The sequence below is a fragment of the Agelaius phoeniceus genome, chromosome 2 (genome assembly GCF_051311805.1).
Source record: "Agelaius phoeniceus isolate bAgePho1 chromosome 2, bAgePho1.hap1, whole genome shotgun sequence".
Taxonomy (NCBI): Eukaryota; Metazoa; Chordata; class Aves; order Passeriformes; family Icteridae; genus Agelaius; species Agelaius phoeniceus.
Window position 1 is genome coordinate 11,018,152 of NC_135266.1, and position 18,773 is coordinate 11,036,924.

Consider the following 18,773-nt stretch of genomic DNA (forward strand, 5'->3'; position numbering starts at 1 on the left):
TTAAAGATTTAGGGTGTTCTTTTTGTAGGAACTGGTGAATGTTTCTGTGGTAAAGCCTGAATGTGACAAAGATTTGAATTTGGATGTATCAGAATTATGTGGTATCTCTTCCCAAAACCACATTACAGACAAATTGAAATTTAAAACTATTATCGAATTTTATCTTGACAGTCAAATTTCCTTAAGAAGCCTCTCTTTAAAGTTAGCTTGATCCCCAAACAGTCATATATCTTGTTTTTATGCAAATTCTACGATACTACATTAATCATGGAGCCTTTCAGCTACAGGTCCCTTTACAACAAAAACCCAAGGCTTCTGTTCTTACTGAAACCTCATTTGCCCATTAGATGTGAGACTTTACAATGTATCAGGCTTGCAATACTGTCAAGGTTTTTTGAAATTATGATTAATTGGGTGAATTTTTACTCCAAAATCTCATGTAAACACTTTATTTTAATGAGGAAATATGATGCTGTATCTCTCTTGCATAAGCACATTAAAAAAAACCCAAAAAACTGGGCTGAAAGTATTCCAGGTGTGCTCATCTTTGAAGGCAGGGATAGCACAGATATGGGAAAACATTTTAACTTTACTTTCTTCCTTTTTTATCTAAAAACAGAACAAATTCTTACTGAGTCTTAATTCAAAAAATTCCACTTGCAGCTTCGTTGTCTGTGTCTATACTGTGCTGTGACTGATTTTACAGCTTGGTAGATTCATCTGGAGAGGTTTTAACCAAGTTTTTGTTTAATATGGATTGAAGTTACTTAGTGTAAGGAAGTCCTCCCAACCAAGTCTAGTAAATAATGGTGTATCACCTTTTAATTTTTTTTAAATCAGATGACTTCTGAAACAGCCATGTTTCAAAGCATAATAATAATAGTAATAATTTCTCCCCCCTCCTGCTATTCTAATGTGTTCTGTCACCAGAGTGTCATCCCCTCTAGCTCCGGGGAGTTCCAAACCATAACTACTCCCTTACTTAGATTGGTTTTTCATGTTAAGCATAATGGATCAGCAGTTGTTCAAAGGAGTGTGTCATACTGCCTACACAGACCACTGCAGCTTCTCCTCACTACCCCTAGTTTGTCAAGGGACTCTGTTTTCACATAGATGTTATTTCAGTAGTAAATAGGAAGTGCAAAGACAAGAAAAACTAGTGGATGTTTGACAGAAGTTGATTTGACAGAAGCTTATTTATTTTGATTCAATTCATCTTCTATCTCAATATTAAGGTTGTGATATAGATTTCTTGTCTAGTTAAAGGTATGTGGCGGGAAAAATTCTGTGTTGGGATGGGAGAGGAGAAAAAGAAGACAATTAGAACAGGCCTGCTGGTCAGTCAGAACCATTGTGGGACAGAATACTGGGGTAATACACTACACCCCAAATCTTAGTTCTTATTTTTGAAACATTTCTGTCATATATGGTAGTCTTTGGGGCTGTTTCCTGCACTGAAAATGTTGGTGCAATCAAGAAGTAGGAGATTCCTTGTCTTAAAGCACTGTCTCTCTTTAAACACCTGTGAGCAGATTTATAGGTGCCTACTAAGACACCACACTTTTAGGAAAACTGATGCTAACCAATGCTGTTTATTGAAATTATCTTTTATACTTAACATCTAGGCTGCTTTTCAGAGACCAGCTTTATGCTGGCTATCCAGTGAGGACTAGGAAAATGAATGGAAATGGCTCAGAGACACCCTAGTCATAAAGAAAAAACAATCAGATATGTTCCACAGAATTATTAAAAAGGTCTCCAGGATAAATGAAAAAAGGTTTAAAATTTATGTACATTGTTTTTTCTTAAGAAATGTGGCTAAAAATATGTATCAAAACAGTTGAGTAATAGGACAAGGGACATTTCATAGCAAATTTCAGGGGTTAAAATTGAGATAAAGGTAACCAGAAGATGCCAGTAATACAGACTATTTTACAGTTTTAAATACTTCAATTCAAGAAGACAATTCTGAGAAGCCTTGATTTTAGAGGAACACACATTTTAAAACATCAGGAAAAAGATATGAATAATGGTAACACTTTACCATTCTTCTGTATCTAAATACAAGCACAGTTATAATATAAATGTATTGTTACACAGTATAAACTACCTTATGTACCGCATGCATGAGTAGAATTTTTATTAAACTCATATAAATGTACTTTTAAGTTGTTTTTATCAGTAGGGAAATTTGAAAATGTAGTTAATGTTGGAAAATACCTTTTGAAAACAGGTCAGAGAAAATAAAAACAAGCAAAGGGAAAGGTCCTAAGTTTGCTATTGTGTTTTCTTAAATATGTATGAACAAACACCTGTGTAGCATCCCATGAACTCTCTTCCCTTGGTCAATCCCCAGTACATCTTCCTCAGAATGGCAAGGCTCTGCAATCTGTAAAGCTTTTCCTAGGTCTTCAGTGAAGAAATAACATAGGCAATTTAAGACTTTAAGGCAATTCTGTTGCCTGTTGTGTTTGGAGGTTTTTGTTTTGTTTTAAAGACAGTGCATGTGCTTCTAGATTATCGCTGGTTAATTTCTGCAAAATGCAGTTTAAACTCCAGAACTATATACTATTCTTTCCAGCACATTGACACATTTGGTACAAACTAGTAATGCAAATGAGAGAGCAGCACAAATACTCTAACCATCCTTCCCAGAGAGCCAAAAAGGACAGAGTACATGTTGGCAAAATGAGTCATGAGTGTGAAAGACACTTGCTTTTCGCCTGTGTCCCAATTTTTTTGTTCCCTGCTATTTCTAGAATTTTCTCTGAGATCAATGGAAATAACAGTTTGTCTTTACAGCCTGATTTATTTACATGCTATTTTTGGCTTAGCTGAAGTCCTGACAAAAAGAGACATCTCAAATCTTTGCAAGGATAAGGATCAAGAAAGTAAGTGGAAAGTCTTTGACCATAGTAGAATTCTTTTATGTCTTGTGACTATATTGTTCTCACTTCCCCTAGCAGGATCATTCTATGCTGTCTGACAGGCAAAATAAAGGTACGACAGTGGAAATGAGGTGTAAAAGAGAGGATAATATTCGAAGACTGAAGAGATAGCGATACAATTTTATAATTTAATGTATGTTCTCCATTTTCAACTAAAGTAAATATAACTCATCTTCTTCCACTAGCAAATAAGCTCTTACTGATTCAGAATTATCCAAATTCTTCAAAACCTGACACTTATTTAAACAGGTCATCCATTTTGGTCAGACTTAACTCTGAATTGCACTACAAGTTACAGTGATTCAAGGAGAGATTAAGCAGAGTACTTTTTCACCCTCCTTTCTGGGACCTGTAAGTGGAGAAGTTACAACAGAATGTGCATTTCTGTGAGCAAAAGTTCCCTTTTGCTCTTAAAAAAATTGTATGAGCGATTTATCATTATTTCAAATAAGAAAAGTCAGCAACACTGTTCTCGTTTTGGGATAGCTTTCTGGTTTAGATTTATAGATCTGTTTCTTATGCCCTCCTCTTAGGGTTCAAAACACTTCACTTGAAACCCTTTCTTTTTGTCTGACTTAAGTTTCTAATGGAAATCAGGAACACTGAGGAAAAATAGTATTTTAAACACGATCTCTGTCTGAAGGAATTGTGTTGTCTCATGTCTCTAGGGTGTCTTGAGGAGTGTACATTATTTACAAAAGCTGTGTTCTCATTTAAAATCTCATTGCGTTATGCATGTTATCCCTGACAACACTTCTGGGAAGTATCCTCCTGCCATCAGTCCTGTGTGGTTATTACCCCTACAAATAGATATCTTGATTCACCACTGAAAGAATGAATTATGTAACTTCAGTCTTTGCAGATTTTCTAAGGGCTAATACATTATTTTTGACTAGTATCGGGAACTAGGATATTTCAAACAACCAGGAAAAAAAAAAAAAGCCCTCCAAGCAAACAAAAAATCCCCACAAAAGAACAAAACCCAAAAACAAACACCAAAAAAATTTGGGTTTTTTCATGCTTTTACTTCACATAATCCTCTTTATTTCTATACCCTTCAGAAAAAACATTGAGCCTAGAATAAGGAAAAGAGAGGGTTTCATTCATCTGAAAGGTGTGACTAAATCATATTTTGCCTTATATTGTGTCTTGTGAATGTCCAGTTTCACATAAAAGAAACTGTGCAGAACCTCAGTGAGCTCAGACTCCTTTCACCTCCACTTGCAGGCAGTTATTTCTTCTCTTGGTAGAGCTCATTGCAGCTTTCTTCCTGTCTGGGGGCTGATACTTTGTTGATAAGAAATATAAAAGGAAAGTGGAGTTTGACAATCACTAGTGTCCTTAATTGGGAAGTAATCAAGACTTCGTGTTGTGGTGTGAAGCAGATCATATTCCAATAACTTAGAATATATCTATCATGCAAAGTGAAACACCTGAGATTCTTCAAGACTGGCTTTCATAGAAACAAGTATGTGCTTAGGATATTCCCAAGTGTTTTGGCATGTACAACAACAACAAAGAAAATCTTGGTGTAGGTTTTTCTGCAATTACAACAGATTTGGTTTGCTTTTAATTATACTCTTTGTTTACTTTTTTTTTTTTTGGTCTGGTCATCTGTCTGGGATGGTGCATTTTAATAAATTCATTAATTTGTACAAATTCATGAATTCTTTTATGGGCTGTTATTTATCCTGGCTTCCTATCTGTCTTTATGCAAAGAAATAGTATTTACATCTCTTTGATATTATTTGTTCTTTTCTGATATAGCAATTAGTTATAAGAAAACACTTTAATTTTGCTGAAGGACATGTATATGAGAATCACAGATTTAATAATTATGACGGTGTAAACATTTTCAGATGGTAGCTTCATAACAAAGTTTTATTTTGAGACTATAACTCCAGGCAGACTCAAAGTAGGTGATTACTGAAAAAAACAAAATCTTCCTTGCCTCTCTTGGAAAGTGGAGAGCAGAGAGGCCACCAAGAAGTGCCTGTGAACCTTAGATGAACCCGTTTTTCCCTGTGGCTCCAATAATTTAAGCCTTGTGCATAAAGGGCCTCTGACTTCCCTGAGCACAGAGCCAGGGTCAGAGTTGTGCTGTACGCCCTCCACTCCCTGTTTTTTTCTGGCACTGCTGCTCTGGGAGGACTTGGAGGGACTTTTCAGCCTGTTTTCCTGTGTAAGTGGAGCTTTTGGGATTTCAGTGTCTGTTTTCAGTCTGTGATTCAAACTGAATCCCATATTTGATTTTGGTCCCCATGCCCAGGAAAGTTGTTTATTGGGGTGGTTCCTTTGAGGCATGCATGCTCAATCCTGTGGCCTCTAGTGATTCTACAGAAAAACAGAACAGTGAAGGGGATTTTACAGCCAAACAAATATTTTCCTCTTTTATATTAAAGTTAGAATTTCATGGCCAGACTTCTGCACAACCTATGCAATCTATAAAGTGTATTAGGTCCCAAGTATCACAGTGAATTGAAGAAAAATACTTTTTTGAGTGTTAAAATTACCCTGAAACAAAATTATGTGCAGTTAAAGAAATACCTTGCTCAGCATTATGCAGAAAACTGTAAATATTTAATTCTGACCAAAATATTTGTAAAATACACTAAGTACAGTTAGAGCTATTAGCATTTTTAAGGGACAAAATGATGTTTGAAGGCTGCAAAAATCACCGATTTATGCTGTTTCTCCTATTTCCTACCGATTTATTAAATTATTGGCAATATCTAGCTTTATCTAAATTCTTAAATGGAATTTTAGTGATTGCCTGAAAAATTCCATCAATCTTTTCTCTTCAGCAAAAAATCAATATATTTATTTTGAACCACAATAAATTTTTCTATGTGGTGACCATTTTTCCTGCTGTGAGGGATGCTGCAATACAGAAAATAAGTTTATTAGTTCTGTTTAAATAGTGACTAGATATCTACTATGGTATCAATTCTGGTGAAATTTGCACCTGTTAATTCTTATTGTAATATTTTTAGTATAGATACAAAATAAGCAGACAAAATAAATTTTGTATGTGGACTGGATATTTTTAAACTTCTTTTAGAACAGACTGATGTGCACTAGAAAACTCCTTTTTTGCAGTAAAGCGTACTTTTCACTTGGATTTTTTTTTAGGGGTTGAATTGAAGGTTTTTACCTATGCCAGTTTTTTCTTGGAATGTACCATTCTTTTGTAATTTTATTATAAAATACAATAATTTAAGTTACCTGAGATGATATTATTTAAAAATTAATTATTTGAAATCAGGTGTACATTTAAAGCAAAATTTAATGCTGATTGAAAGTATGTCCCAGCATAGAAATTCAATGTTAAATGTAAATGTTGAGATTTGTGAATAAAAACAAAGGAACTCCACAAAATCCCCTAAATAAAATTACTGGTTTTGTAAAACATATTGGTTTTCCTCTGTGTAGCACCTTGACAAAAGAAAAAAAAAATTAGAATGCAGTGATCAAGTTGTCTTTCTATTATTACAACACTTTTACAAACTGCATTAAAGCTTTATTAAAATATCAGAGTTAATATAACTTAGCATTAATATAGCATTTGTAGATATTTCTCATCTCAGATGATTGTATGGATAGTGATTGGATGTCATAATAGTGAGATGTAACTGGCAGTGAGTTAATTCTGTTTTGTCTTCTCTCAACATGGGAAGCTCTACTTAATTACATATTGCCTACAATTAAATACTAAAGTTATAAAATCATAGAACATCCTTAGTTGGAAGTGGAAGGGAGTCCCACTCTTGGCCCTGCACAGGACAGCCCCAGGAATCGCATCCTGTTCTTGGGAAGGTTTTCTGAACATTTCTTGGGCTCTGTCAGGCTGGTGCTGTGAGCACTGCCCTGGGGAGCCTGTTCCAGTGCCCAGCCACCCTCTGGGTGAGGAACCTTTTCCTGATACCCAACCTAAACCTCCCTGAGTCAACTTCAGGCCACTCCCTCGGGTCCTGTCACTGTCACACAGAGCAGAGATCAGTGCCTGCCCCTCCTGCTCCCCTCACAAGGAAGCTGTGACTGCAGTGAGGTCTCCCCTCAGTCTCCTCCAGGCTGAACAGACCAAGGGACCTCAGCCTCTCCTCACAAAGCTTTCCCTCAAGGCCCTTCTCCATCCTCACTGCCCTCTTTTGGATGTTCTCTAATAGTTTAATAGCTTTTATATAAATTGTAGTGCCCAAAACTACTCCCAGGATGGGGGAGGCTACACCAGTGTAGAGCAGGACTATCACCACTCTATTTTTAGAAACTTGGAACTTTGCAGACATTATACATTATCCATAGGAAGCAAAAAGGATTGTGATTTTTACTTAAGTAGGACTCTTCTGTGTGCAATGTTACTTGATAGAAGTACAAGGGATTTTTTCCCCCAAAGCCATTTTGCTGCAATCTAGTTCAGAGTAGTACCAAGTCCCCTCATTGTCTATCACTCAGGAAAGCTGAGCATGCTAAAAAATGTACAACTTCACACTTCTGCTTCCTAAATTTCTATGGATGAGTAAACCACCCATAACCCCTATTAAATATTTCAGTAAGGGAAAAAACCCCAAGGCTTGAGGTTTTTTGTTTCTGTCTGTAACAAGTCTATGAAATAGTGACATCTTCAGAAAGAGAAGTAAAATGTCCTGAATTGCTTGTTTCTTGGGTTCCCATCCTTAGCCTGGAATTCCTCTGTTTTCAACACATATTTCTCTCAGATTTGATACAGTTATTTCAATTTAAATACAACCTCTGCTTGAAGATGTGAGAAGAGCTGAACTGAAGTCAATTGTTGTAGGCACTAGGTACTCCAGCAGAGAGTACCTAGTGCCTATAAAAGTTTACTTTTATTTTTAACTCTTGATGTTGTAAAACACTCTGTTTCTCTTCTCCTAAAAGATTAGGATGTAGGGGTGCATGTTTTTCACTGAAAGAAAACTTTATTAGAAAACATATTGATTTGTATTTTGAAACTGTGGTGCTGTTCTGAGAAAAATGTTGAATATGCAGTGAACATTAGTTCCTGAAAGTCTTACTATGTTTATATTATGAACTACTTTGAAGCAAGCTGATGAATTTAGTAATCAGAAATGAAATTATGGGAATATGTAAATCAGATATCCCTTGAGTAGCAACACTGGCATTCTTAGGAAAGCATTTGAATTAATAAAAGATCAGACCCCAATGCTATAATTATGCTCTGAAGAGGGAGCAAGATGGATTCACAGGCTAAGATACTGAAGAAAATTAAGCATAGCAGAGATCAAGAAACACCCCAGTGGTAGTTGTAGAGAGTAAAACCAGTCTACTTAAATGAATATGACTCAGTTGGGACAGAAACCCTCTTCTCAGCACTAAAAGAGCTAAAGCTGCAGCTCTTAGGATTCTAGAGTTGATGGAGCTCTGAAAGGCAAGGGAAGGTCCAGCAAGATCTAAAGAGAGGAAGAATGAGGATGATGTGGTAGCTGCTTACAGACGGGTGGTTTGTCATCTATCCCTTGCCACTGGCATTCTCCCACAGGCTGGTCTTGCTCAGAGGCTTGGGGCAAATGCTGCCTTAATGGAGACAGGAGGAGGAGAAGCAGCAGGTAGACAATTAATCCTGGCTGTCATAATCCTCTGGTAAATGATTTGCTAGGGTTTTTTGGGTCTATCTTAAGTTCAGAAAAGTTGAGCTTATGGTCCTTCCAGCACTGGGCAGGGAAATAACTTTGTTGCTATAATTAGATTTCTTCCTTTTTTTCTTGAAAATTGTTTCTGCTGGCTTGGTTTATTTTGTTCTAGTTTTAACCTAGCTGAAATCTTAGGAAATATTTTATTTTTGTCTCCTTATCTCACTGAACCAATACCCATGGTTTGTTCCTGTTGCTGTATTGCAAGGCCATAATGCAAGGATAGGTAGAACAGGTAAATTGTTAAGTGGAGCTGTCCATGGTACCCAATACCATTTTACTGCCTTTGCACTCGATGCTCCTGTACAGGAGCAGTTGCAAACCTAAACTGATTCATCCCCTTACCTACCACAGTAATTTTCCACAACTGGGAAGCCACTTTTGTAGGCTTCACATTTCTTAGGATACATTTATTCCTTTATAACTTTCTATAATTGCAGCCAAGCCAGTGTACACTGACTACTAGTCCAAATATTTTTGCCATTCTTTTATTACAAACAGGCAGAATAATATTAGTAGTAGTTGTTTTTGTTTGTTTGTTTTTTTCCGGTATGTGTATTTTTTTTTTAGTTTTCACAGAATAAAAATTATCCAGAAAAGTTTCTTGTGTCTGTCAAAAATATATATTTTAAATATTAATGAAGAAGAACAAACACATGAGGATTTTCTGATTGAAAAAAATTATGTGAAATTTTAATTTACTTTAAAATAAAGTGTAAAAGATATGGATGAGAATTCCAACAGAGAGGGTTATACAAGTACATTTTATACAAATATAAAGATATATTTATATGTTATTCAAATACTTGAAGGGGGAGATATCTGCAGTAGCTTATTATAAAGGGAAGCTATAAATGTCCAATACTAGAGAATCAATATGTATAGCTTGTTGAGTATTTCCAATCTGCTTTCATTTAATGGGTTGGGTTTTTCCACATCTGGAAGCACTGACAAATAAGAATCTGTAAATTTCAAAAGCAAGAGGTAATATGTACAGCTTAAATATAATGTTTGAAAAGAAAACAGGATGCTGAGGCACATGTGTTTATTCCACATGCTGCTGAGTTAATGAATAGGGATAACACTTTCCAGATATAGATTCCATAGGAAAGCAAATTGAAGTTTTCTAGGTTCTGATGCACAGAAGGTGTATAGGAAATACTTGGGTTATGCAAGGGTCTGGATAGTTCTGTAAGAATCAGGAAAGTCTGTGAAATCCTAAAGGTGTTGTAACTATCTGTTTTTAATTTAAAAGAAGAAAAATAAGTTGCTTTAAATATGACAGAAAAAATTAATAACTGCATTCACATTGAGTTGGATGAAAATCACTTATTTAGCTAAAAAGTGTTATTGTGATATCAAGATAAATCCATCAGTATTGCTGATAAACATGGTATCAAATTAGACCATATTGTATTCTGTGTAGAGGTAAATTAGAAATTTTTTTGACTGAGTATTGTCTTCACATTTTGATGCTACATCAGTATGGAAATTAATATATTACAGTGGCATTCAGTGGTGTGTGCTGCAAAATCAGTGTGTAGGTTTTTGGACTCAGAGTTGAATTTTATGTGTTTAACCTGAAGCATTATAGTTAGCATGCAGTAGCAGTAGAGTTTTTGCAGGAAAAAAAATCTCTTTTTCTCCCTGCAGTATTTCTAAATCAGTTCTAAAATTAAATTGAATTAATATACTAATAAAAAGCAACTGTGTCATTTTGGCTAGAAACACAAAATAGACCTCTGGTCATGCACTTTACAGTTCAATACCAAAATGACATTCATCACAATTTTGTGTCACATTCGAAAGAGACAAGAAATATGAATTTAAAGGGATATGGCTCATTTTTACAATTACATGTCACTGGAAAAAATGAGAAAATTATTTTCTTTCTATTTTTTTTTGTTTTTATTATTAATCTGGTGTATATCTTTCTAAAACCACAAGGATTTAGTATGATTGCAAACTATCAGCATTTGAAGACAATATTATTTATCTATAGTTTTTAAGATTTTATCGTTTTTAAAATTTCCAAGGTCAGCTCTCACCTGAACCAGTAATATATGATTTTTTTCAATGCTTCTAAGCCACAGAGTGTCTTTGTGGTGAGTTGACCCTGGCTGGACACTAGTTGGCCACCAAATCTACTCTGTCACCCCCCTTCTCAGGTGCATGGGGGCGAAAAATACCATGAAAAGCTCATGGGTCAAGATAAGTACAGGGAGAGATCACTCACCAGTTGCCATCATAGGCAAAACAGAGTCAGCTTGAGGAAATAATTGTATTTATCTCCAATTAAATCAGAGCAGGGCAATGAGAAGCAAACCTAAATCTTAAAACATCTTCCCTCCACACACTTCCTAGGATCTTCTGCACTCCTGAGCTCTCTAAATCTCCACCTCCAGTGATACAAGTGGATGGAGAATTGGGGCTCTGATTAGTGCATCACATGTTGTCTCTGCTGCCCCTTCCTCCTCAGAGGGAGGACTGCTCGCAGCCTTTCCCTGCCCCAGGCTGGGGACATCCCCACAGTGTGCAGCTCGGGAACAGCTGGCTCCAGCATGGAGACACACGTGCTGCCAGCCAGGCTGCTCCAGCATGGGCTCCTGTCTCCATGGGGCCACTGTCCTGCCAGGACCCTGCTCCAGCACAGCCTTCCCACCAGGCCACAGCCTTTTATTGGGCATCCCCCTGCTCTGGAGAGGATCCTTCAAGGGCTGCAGGGGCACAGCTGCCTCACCATGGTCTGCACCACAGCCTGCAGGGGAACCTCAGCTCTGGCACCTGGAGCAGCTCCTGCCCTTCCTCCTGCACTGACCTCGGTGTCTGCAGGGCTGTTTTTCTCACATATTCTCACTCCTCCCTCTCACTTCAATTACACAGGATTTCATTCCCCTTCTTAACTACATTATCCCAGAGGTTCTCCTAGTGATGACTCAGACTTGGCCAGCAGCAGGTCCATCTTGGAGATGAACTGGAGATGATTTTGGAATTATATTTGATAGCAGCACGGGGATCAGTGACAAGAATCTGGAATTACTGTAGCAACCTGGGGTATGAAGTTAGTAAGCCATATTGCTTTTTAGTAAGTCACTAAGCCAGTTAGTAAGCCACTATTGCTTTTTTTAAGACCAGTAGGATAGACTAAAGAATTTCTGTAGGTAAAATAATGAAGTTTCCACTTTTATGACTTGTCTTCTGAAGGACAGATTTCTCCCTTTCTAGAGACAAAAGGCACAGTCAAAGGATAAAGTCTGGAAGAGATTAAAACTTTCAAATAAATCTGGAGCTCTTGCTGATTTAGAAGCTTTTGGTAGAGTAGAAGAAGTTTTATATCTCCATTTATTTTGTTAAAATATACAACTGTGCAGTAGAATTGTACCCAACTTTTTTTATCTATACTATCAGTCATGGATAATATAAAATCCATCTAGGGAAATAGTGGCCCTCATGTCTTCCTAAATGTACAGCACCAAACTGTAGAAAAAAAAGAAGTAATAGAGAAAGAAGGATGGAATAGTCGTTTCCTACGGCTCTCCAACAAAGCAATTTGCATACCAAATCAAGCAAAATGTTTCTATGCTTTATAAGCTTTTTTGATAAACTGTGGCTTAAGCCAAAAATAATTCTATTTATAATTTTTTTTTTCAAAGTGAGAATGAAATTTCCTTTAATTTTACAGTATTTATTGTATGTTCAGAAAACAGGTCTGCAGTAATTTTCTTTTGGTTTCTCATGTACAGCTTATACCCAAAACCGGTAATAGAGAGAATATAAGCCCAGGTCTGCTTTATAGGGAGAATCTGCCCAGAGCCTACTGTCACCTCTTTCAAATACTATTCTTGAACAGAGTTGGTATTAATATTCAAGTCATTATAATTCCTATAAATTATGTTAAGAGGAAAACATTTTCCTTTACATTATTGTCAAATCCATAGCAAACAACTTTTTTCAGTATTTTTCACTTTTCCATTTCCATCAGCTATCCTGAATTTCCATAATTCATAACAATAATAACACAATGACCAACATAGTGCACATCAAGCAACAAACATTTCATAGCTGTTTGTCACAAAACAGTTAGGAAACATCGTATACTCTTCATTGATTGCTTTAATCCTAACAAAGTGCCAGTAATGTGTCTCCAGATTAAATCACTAGGGTTTAACTGCCTAGAAAATTAATTTCTTCCTTATTTCTAATAGAATATTGAACAGAGGTGCATACTCTTAATGGGTAAATTCATTCTGGTAACCAAATGCTAGCATATTGTTTTGGGGATAGTTTTCCACCAGATGTTTCCATGGTTCTTTGATTTATATTGTTGCATCTGAGTAGACACTCTTATGTCAGCCTTATGGTTTTATGTGATTTAAAGCAGAGGAGAAATTTATGTAAATGACTGAAGATTAGAATATAAATGTTGAATTTAGGACTACAGTTTTCTTAAAGTAGTTCATAGTACCTTTAAGTGCTTTTGGATCTGTACCTTACACTGCAGGAAGGAGAGGCAATACATTTTTTTCCCCTTAAATCATTTTGTGACCATTCATTTTTTCTGACAGAAATTACCTTGGTTTTGGTACTTTTTTCATGTTGCTGCAGGGCTTTTCCATAACAATAAATGATTCTTAAGTACGTTTGTTAACCTTAGATACTAATGTAAATTGTGAAAAGCATCTTTGTGGTAATAACTCTGGGATGAGCATGTGAAGATGTGGCTTTGAGTAAAACAGTTAAAGAACTTTTGTTCTCTTCATAAAAAATACCTTTTAAAAAAAGTTAATGTCTTCATGGGAGGCTCTGCTTTGTGCAGTATCCATTACCAACAAAAATCTTTTTCATGAGCTGTGGAATCCAGGAGAACTTTATCAGTACATGTGTTTCTGTTTAATCATGTTAAAAGTGCTAAATGCTTAGAGTACTTGAAAAAAAAGCATCTCTGATTGAGTTCTTTATGGTGATCTGAAATGCAGATGGCCAGAAAGCTTCTCTCATGTTCTGGTGGTAGTTCACACTTCTCCTTCCTACACATCCTGTTCCCATTCCAGCATTAGGGATCTTAAGTTCTAAGACCACCCCTGCCATTGAGCTAGCTATTTTCTTTTCTGCTTTGTAAGTGAGGCCTATTACATAATATGTCAGAGGATAAATGAAAAAATTCCTTTGTTTACCTTTGTGTCAAGTGAAATAAGTGTAGCAATCATGTACTAGTTGCTCTTTTGTGTTTGTGTATGCTGGGGGAGAGAGAAAACCTAATTTAAGATGCTGTGAGTACAGGAAATAAGCTCAGAGTACTTGAATGGGCTTTCACTTAGCATTTCACTTCATAGTACTTTACTGACTGGTTGTTGTTTCTGTCATTTAGAGAAGTGGATTCATAGATAACAAGTAATTTCTACAAATTTTGCTTCTAAAACCTCCAGAGTTCCAGAAGCAGAATTTCCCATCTCTTCTTGCTTTGATTTCCTATTCCAAATGAATGGACCTCCACATATAAGTAGAAACTTTGTTCTGAGTTGTTTTTTTCAGTAAGTGGTCTGGATCTTAACTTCACACAGGTGCATGCAGTAGCACAAAGGTCTCAAGTGCCTTGCTGGAAAGAAGACACTTAATCTAATATATTTTTTCTCAAAATATACTTTGTTATGATTTACCTATGTAAGGCTCCCTACTGTGCAATGTAAAGGCTCTAGTGCTAAAATCAGTGTGAAATACAATGAATATGTGCAAAAACTAGTGAATATGTGCAAAAACTGTGTACTTTTTTTGAGCTGGGCATTACCAAAAGGGAACTAGGTAGTGGAAAGACCAAATCAGACTTGCAAGAGTAGACAATATTTGCATTTAGACAAACAACCTAGCTATTGCTGCAATTTTTTTCTAAGAGTGAAATCATGTATCTGAAAATAATAGTCAAAAGTTGGGCTAGGTATTATTGTATTAATGTGCATCGCAGGAAGAAAGTAAGATCTTATATCTCAAAGTAAGAGGCTTTTATGTGTCTATCTATTCTGGCTCTTAGAAAATCTAGCAGTTTCTGCTACAAAGGTACCTTAAAAACCTTACACATTCCACAGGCAAAGCAAAGTGTGCTGGGACACTGCGGGGCAGCAGGGTGCTTGAGGCAACGTGACTGGACTGTCACGTAGCTTGTAAGGATCCTGCAGAAAAATATTTCTCATCCTATCAAAATGTAATAAAACAGGATGCAGATTACTGCCATGTTATGCTCATCACAGCTACTTCTTATTCTGAAACTGTGGGGCTTCAAAATAGTTTGGAAAAAAACCCCCAACACATCAGCAGAACAGTTTTTACTGAGAGGAGTCTAAGGAATAATTTGGGGATGGGGGTGTGTGTGTCCGGTGACAACCTAAAAGAAATTGTGATAAAACAAAATAGAAAGTGTAGTAAAAATAAGCTAAATCTCAACAGTACAGACCTCTGCTTCAGCTACAGCCCCTTGTCCAGGACTTGGGCAAACACCACAGCAACCTGCTGACATTGACCCCTGCGCCCCAGCCTCTGATGGTGTTGGTGTTCAAGCTGTCCCTGTAAAATTTGTGCAAAAGCACATTAAACTGACACAATGCAATTTAATGAATTAGTAGCTGGCAATCGAGTTTGATCACGTTTGAACAAGTAAACTTCCAGAGTGGTTCATTTTGTGAACTTCAACCATAACCTTATGACCAAAGATATATATTTACAAAAGCACAAGGAGTAGTTATGTTAATCTTTAACATTCCTGGAAAGTTGTATCCTGCCAATTTTAAGTGTATCTTGGACAAATTTTATTTAGTGTTAATCGGTTTACTGACTTGCTCTGCAATTTATGCTATGTATTTAGAAAGAGAAAGCAAACATATAATTTTATTCTGGAGTATGATATGCTGAAGTATTTGGTTTCCTCCAGAAAAACTAGCTTCAGCATTTTACTTGAAAGCCTTCGTATGGACATAGGATTCCGACACACTTCCTGAAGTTGTGAAAATCTGTCATAAGTATGAATATCACAGTGTAGATTGCTGAAGTTATTTCAGTTCCTGCTTATTTTAGCAGTAAACTGTTGAAAATTATTTTACACTTTTTTGTTTATATATTCTGAGGAATTCAAAGGAAAAATACTCATGCCCTAGTGATGACTAAAAATATGAAAATATTGATTATTTATAGATACGAACTTGATTCAACAGGCATACAGTGTTACAAGCTAAGCTACAGATTCAGAATTCTGTTGTTTTTAAACATGAAGTAAGGTAGCTACAGGAATTCCACAAGAAAAATTATTATATTTTATCATAAAAGATGCAGAAAAATGCATCCCAATGCATTTAGTAAAACTTGAGAATGGCCCATATTGGTTATCTTTTGATAGTTTTTAATTCTATGTGTAAATAGAAACACTGCAATACTTTTTCTTACAAGTGTTGTTCTCCCCAGTCCTGTTAAAAAAAAAAAAACAAAAAATAAACCAACTAACAAACTCCAAACTCCAAACCAAACCTAAAAAACAACAGCAACAACAAAACCAACCTCCCCCTCTGCAAAAAAAAAAACCAAAAAAAACCAAACCAAAACCCCAAAGCAAAACAAAAACCAAACAAAAAACCACGAGTGTTTGGCTTCTCACAATTGGAGAAGAAGCTGTCCTTTAATGGAATCAGAAGTTGTACAGTCTCTGCTTTCCTGACATTGTTTATTTGAGTTTATAGCTAATAGGAATTTTGCACATTTTGCAGTTTAAATCTTACCATGCTTTGTAAACTCTTATATTTGATATATACCTTTGGGTGTGTAGAAGTACATTTGGTCGCAACTGTTATTTTATTGATGTGCAGAGTATACTGCAATGCTCTCTAGTAGAAGCAATACAAAAGGGGATAAAAGGCTGCAGAGATGTACTGAAAGGTATTTTCTAAAAATAATGAGGTGTCCTTATGCCTACTCATCTTGGATTTTTCATTTGGAATTCAGAGGAGAGCAAAAACTTTCACCTCTTTCCATCTTTCCAGAATGTGATAAAGCATTTTTTTCATACTTAACTTCCTTATGAAGATGTGATTGTGTTGGGTATTTTGCAGGAGCTTCAGGATGGCATTGGGCAGCAGCAAACTGTTGTCAAAACATTGAATGCAACTGGTGAAGAGATTATTGAGCAGTCATCAAAGGCAGATGCCAAGGTGCTGAAGGAACAACTGGAAAGTTTGAATAACCGGTGGAAGGAGATCTGCAGACAGCTGGTAGAGAAAAAAAAGAGGTAGGTTAAAAGAGGGTAAAAATATCGTGAAATTATTTTTAGTTATTTTAGATTTGATTCTGGCTTGAAATTTCAAAGGACCTCTCAACATCTAGACTTTTCAAATATAAAAGGAATTATCACTAATTGAAATTTGCATCCTATAAATTGTTAATACACTATAATTTGTTTAATTATTTTCTACTTCTGTCAGTGACCACCACTCCCTTCCAAACTCCATATTTTTATCTTTTAACCCCTAATGTTTAAAAGAACTAAACAAGCATCCATAACTTCTCCATTTTAAGTGGAGCAGTACAGAATTTACTGGTTTATAATCTTTCTGTTTGATTGTATGTCATTAAAGCACATCTCTGTAATACTAATAATACCTTGGTTAATTTAAAAAGATAATCCTAATCTATTTCATCTATAAAAATCAATGCCATTAACATCTACATTTCATAGGCTGGATTTAAGAAAATGGATTTATCAATTTAATATTATTTATGATCACTTTTAGATAAATTTGTTCTTCTCATGCAGGTGCAGAAAGCTAGAGCTTTTGAGTTACAGATAATACAAAAATAGTTTTATACCTTTAAAAAGAGAATTTCCAATGTAAAAAAAAAAGTTGCTGTTAAGATAGGTTTTATTAAAGAGCATGTTCTTAACCTAGATGCTAAGCCTAGCTGGATATGCCATTCTGCTTTAAAATACAGTAGAAAATACAGGTAGAGCTTTCATCATGCATGTTTTTTTTAAAATCACAGAATATTCCTTATAGAGATATATTGATCAGTACTGGTGATGTACTAGAAGAACTGGTAGTGTGCAACAAGATTTTTTTACTTCTGATGTGTCACATATCATTTTTCCGTTCAGAGCCACTGAGGCGAAAAAGCTGTGAAAATGTTTACTAGCATCAAAAAGGGAGTGTCCTGGAGGGTTATTAATGAGCCTAATCATGATTAAAGTTTCACTTGGAGCATGTTATCAGTCGTTGAAACAGGCTGCCCAAGGAAGTCATTGAGTCACCATAGAATCACAGAATGGTTGAGGTTGAAAGGGAACTTAAAGTTCATTGAGCTCCAACCCCTCTGGCATAGACAGTGAAATCTCTACTAGGTCAGGTTTCCCAGAGCCTCATTCAGCCTGGCCTTGAAAACTTCCAGTGATTTTAACTCCACAATCTCTCTGAACAACCTATTTTGGTGCCTCACAACACAGAAGCAAATAATTTCTTCTTAATATCTAATCTAAACACTCTTTTGTATTAAGGCAATTCTCCTTTGTCCTATCACTACATAGCCCTGTGAAAAGTCTCTTTTCAGCCTTCCTGAAGTTCCCCTTTGGGTACTGGAAAGTGCTATAAGGTTTCCCAGTGGCATTTAGAAGACATGTAGATGTGTCACTTAGGGACATGGTTTAGGGATGGGAGTACTACTGGGTTAATGGTTGGACTCAACGGTCCTGAAGGTCTTTTCCAACCTAAATAATTCTGTGTTAAAAGAAGGAGATGTAGCAAATAATCCATATCTGTCAGAAGCTTAAATAATTATTTCTGCTGTATTTCCAGGTGTTGATGGCACTGTTATTTGCTACACAAGGGAGTCCTTGGCCTTTATTTGTCACATAAAAAGCTGTTCTTTTGTACATTGGAAACTCATCTGTGTTTCCAAGCATTAACTTGTTATGTAAGTGCAAACACAAAATAATAACACATCATTTTAACAGCCCTGTAATCTGCTATGGCAACACAGAAGAAAGAGATTTGTGGTTGAGCTTTGTCCAAGCATACAAGATATATTCCTGTTCTGGTTAAGACTGCTATTCTTCATCCGTTCGTATATCGGTAGAAATGTCTAACTGAATGTTCTTTTGGCTTAATGCAGTGTTAGAATATTACATAGA

At 36.0% G+C, this 18,773-nt stretch overlaps 1 protein-coding gene across 10 annotated transcripts in view; it reads left to right on the forward strand.

Moving 5' to 3' along the window:
• The window catches only part of DMD (dystrophin), a 1,046,004-nt gene that overhangs the window by 634,217 nt on the left and 393,014 nt on the right, over positions 1–18,773 (forward strand). For all 10 annotated transcript variants that reach the window (XM_077171917.1, XM_077171927.1, XM_077171925.1 and 7 more), the window contains one exon: positions 16,705–16,880. In XM_077171917.1, the coding sequence (XP_077028032.1) occupies positions 16,705–16,880 (176 nt within the window). The remainder of the gene's footprint in view (positions 1–16,704; positions 16,881–18,773) is intronic.